This window comes from Venturia canescens, chromosome 4 (genome assembly GCF_019457755.1).
Source record: "Venturia canescens isolate UGA chromosome 4, ASM1945775v1, whole genome shotgun sequence".
Taxonomy (NCBI): domain Eukaryota; kingdom Metazoa; phylum Arthropoda; class Insecta; order Hymenoptera; family Ichneumonidae; genus Venturia; species Venturia canescens.
In genome coordinates, this window is record NC_057424.1 from 5,700,192 (window position 1) to 5,704,049 (window position 3,858).

General features: G+C 39.6%; 1 protein-coding gene across 1 annotated transcript; it reads left to right on the forward strand.

Moving 5' to 3' along the window:
- Positions 1-21: 21 nt before the first annotated feature.
- On the forward strand, positions 22-3,579 carry mRRF2 (mitochondrial ribosome recycling factor 2). The gene is made up of 3 exons (XM_043417478.1): positions 22-495; positions 880-2,654; positions 3,155-3,579. Exons 1-3 carry the CDS (start codon positions 342-344, stop codon positions 3,461-3,463), a joined length of 2,238 nt encoding a protein of 745 aa, XP_043273413.1. The 5' UTR covers positions 22-341; the 3' UTR covers positions 3,464-3,579.
- Positions 3,580-3,858: the final 279 nt, after the last annotated feature.

Genomic DNA, 3,858 nt, shown 5'->3' on the forward strand with positions numbered 1-3,858 from the left:
CGTCACACCACCTTATTCCGTTTCATTATTGGGTCTAATAATTTACGTGCGTCATGTGATGACGCACATGCGCCGTAAGTTTCATGCGCACGCTTTGCGTAACACACACCTTTGTAACATAGGCGCGAAATTTAAATTCCCAGAAGAATATTTTTTTCTCGGCGATTACTTCAAGTAAAAAGAGCACAGTGGATAACGACATGGGATTGTTTGTAAATATTGTGTCATCGAGTGAACATAGTTTTTTGTAAAGAAGTATTTAATATCTTCAATTAATGAAGTCGTAATATATGCCAAAATTAACCACGCTTTCAATTGTATAATAAATAAATTAGTCCAAAATGTTGAGACGTAACCTTGTGAAAAGTTCTTGGTGCAGAATTCGTAAAAGAAATCTTCACGAAACAGTTAGGGCTACAAAACCTTTGGAAAATATAGAAAAATGTGATACTTCGAGAATACGAAACATCGGAATTATGGCTCACATCGACGCTGGCAAGTATTCACCAAAAGTGGAATGTATAACCTATAATTTTCATTCGGGTAGATTTAACATTAAATGACTTGAATTGCTGACAGCTCATTTTTATAAATTTTAAATATATTTAAAAAATATTATGTCTCATTCACATTTAACATTATTTTTGCATAAAATCCCGAGAATAAACAAAAAATCGGAAAATTAGGTTAAACCAGGCTTTTGAATGTAATTTTCTGCTAGAAATTTTCTTCAATATATTTTTCTATACTCATAGATAATTGCATTTGATTTAATACAAGTAAAAAATTAACGATTTTTCACTTAGCTTCCTCTAGGTCTAAAAAAATACTTTTCTCAAATTATTATTTAAATGTATCCGTAAAAATCTTTTTTTACAGGAAAGACCACAACGACTGAACGAATGTTGTATTACTCAGGTCTGATAACGAATCCAGGAGAAGTACATGATGGAAACACAGTCACAGATTACATGGATCAGGAGCGTGAACGAGGAATAACGATAACGTCGGCAGCAGTGACATTCCCCTGGAAACAACACAAATTCAATTTGATAGATACTCCAGGACACATAGATTTTACAATGGGAGTGGAGCAAACGCTGGGTGTTTTAGACGGGGCAGTAGTGGTTTTGGATGGATCCGCAGGGGTGGAGGCTCAAACGAGTACAGTGTGGCGGCAGGCTGATCGTTACGCAATCCCTCGTCTGGTATATGTTAACAAAATGGACAGATCAGACGGAGACTTTGATTTATGTTTAAATTCCATAGAAACTAAGTTGGACAGTGTTGGATTGCCAACGCAGATGCCGTTGCGAGAAAAAATGGTGTTGACAGGGTTGGTAGATCTGTTGACAATGGAAAAAATAACGTTTGACAAAAAGAATCAGGGAAAGACTTACACAAGAGAAATATTGAGGGAGAAAGAGGACGGTATGTTGTGGGAGGAGGCTTGCGAAAGACGACGCTCCCTGACTGATAAACTGTCAAGTTTGGATGACACGTTGGCCGATTTGATAATAGCAGAGGAATCCTTGGATGGGATAAATGCTCAAATATTATCGGAATCGTTGCGTCGCTGTACAATCAAACGAAAAGGCGTGCCAGTTTTGCTTGGAAGTTCGTACAAAAATATCGGAGTACAGCCACTCATGGATAGCGTAATATTGTTCCTCCCATCGCCCGAGGAGAATCCGAGAGCGAAAGAATACCGTTGCTTCGAGGATAATTTTTCGGCACGGGCGTTTAAAATAATTCACGACAAGCAACGTGGTCCTATCACTTTTTTCAGGGTTTACACGGGTCGTTTAACCAAAGGTCAGAAGATCTACAACATTGAGAGAGAAAAGAGCGAACAAGGCGGTCGCTTGTATGCGGCTTACGCGGACGACTACGAGGAAATCAACGAAATCACTGCCGGGAACATCGGCGCGTTCACAGGCCTGAAGTACACGGTTACGGGTGACGTTGTGACGAGTAGCGCTTCAGCCGCTGGTCGGGCCCAAAGATTATTTGAGAAGATGAAGAAAAGGTCTGGCGAGGTAGATGAGAATGTGAAATTATCAACTGGCGCGAGTATACCGGATCCTGTTTTCTTTTGCTCCATCGAACCACCCTCGTTAACTTATCAAGCTCCTCTCGAAAGTGCCCTTGCAGAACTCGAGAGAGAAGATCCGAGTTTGAGAGTCACCCAAAATGAAGAAACCGGACAAACCGTGCTCGCTGGAATGGGCGAATTACATATTGATATTATAAAAGAGAGAATAAGAAGCGAATACAAAATCGACGTCGATCTCGGACCTTTGCAAATCGCTTACAAAGAAACAGTTGTTACGAGCGCCAAAGACACTCTCGTCTCACAACACAAAATCGGCACTACTAATCACAGTGTAAACGTTACTCTTTCTCTCATTCCAAATTATCGTAACACCCAATTGCTCGAATTCGACAAAACGAAGGATAACGCATCGAACATTGCGGGTATACATCCGAGGACGATGGCAGCTGTTAAACGGGGCGTCAACAACGCTCTTATGACCGGACCTAAAATCGGATGTCCAGTTGTCGAGGTTGGCGTTAAATTGCACTGGCTCGAAGTTGGCAGAGGCACGTCAGATAGCATGATTACTGCTGCGGTTTCACGATGTATCCGCAAAGTAAGAAAACCCTTGGCTTTCGAAATTATATGAAAAAAATTAACTACATAAAAAATCACCAATTACAAGCGATAAATTATTTAATAATCGCTATCATCCTTCACATTATATTGACGATGGTTCTCATGAATTTATAGTTACCGAAGGTCATAAAAAATCACATCACTTGAATTTTGATTTCGTAGTTTAAAATTGATTGAACAAGATAGAAACCTAAACAATTCGCTTGAATCATTGTCAGCGTATTTAATTCACTGAATCTTCAGAGTTGAACGAAGATCTGTCGGTGCAGTAGCGACTCGAGACAATTCCATCTATAAAAGAGAGTCCGCTACAAAAATATGAAAAATGTATTATTCTCGTGTCTAATAATGTATATTAGAAAGAATTGTTCGTATGACGTTGCTGATTATTTGAATTTACAACTTCGTAAAATCGATAATAATTGTGATTCTATAAAATGAATGCTAACTGTTAAAACTTGTATTAAAACCATTTAGTTACTCGTGGACGCGGGTATTCTTCTTCTGGAACCAATAATGAGTCTGGAGGTCGTGACCCCAGAACAGTACGCTTCGAGCATCCTGGCTGATCTGAGTCGTCGAAGAGCCGACATACAGGAAGTTGGAATGCAAGGTCGTTACAAATTGATAAGGACATTGGCGCCGCTCTCGGAGTTGTTGGGCTATGCGACCGCGTTGAGAATAGTGTCATCGGGTACGGCAACTTTTACGCTCGAATTTCACCAATATCGAGCGATGGGATCGTTGGAAGAACAAGAAGCGATTAAACGAATCACTGGATTTTAAGCATCGTGAGCGAGGAAAAAGGATCGAGATCGGTAGAACTCATTCGATTGAGTTTTTGTATTTAAAACAACATTTGAAGAGTATAAATTATTATAAATAAATCGTCGAAAACTAAATTTCATCAATTATTTCGCGTACTCCAGCGATCTCAAAATCCAGCCGAATGCGTCTTCGGTGACCCTCTCCGAAGAGTTTCAACAATACGAGACAGTCGATATTAAGGGGATTTATTATTAAGGTATTTCAGTCGGTCAATCTTGTGTTGCACGCGTTCACGTGTAAAGATACTTTTTCGGACTAACGCAATTCATAGAGCACGACTTCAACGTAAAAGTAAACAAATTGCGATGGAGAGTGGATTCAAATAAATTGAAATGAATGCAGAAAGCGATAGA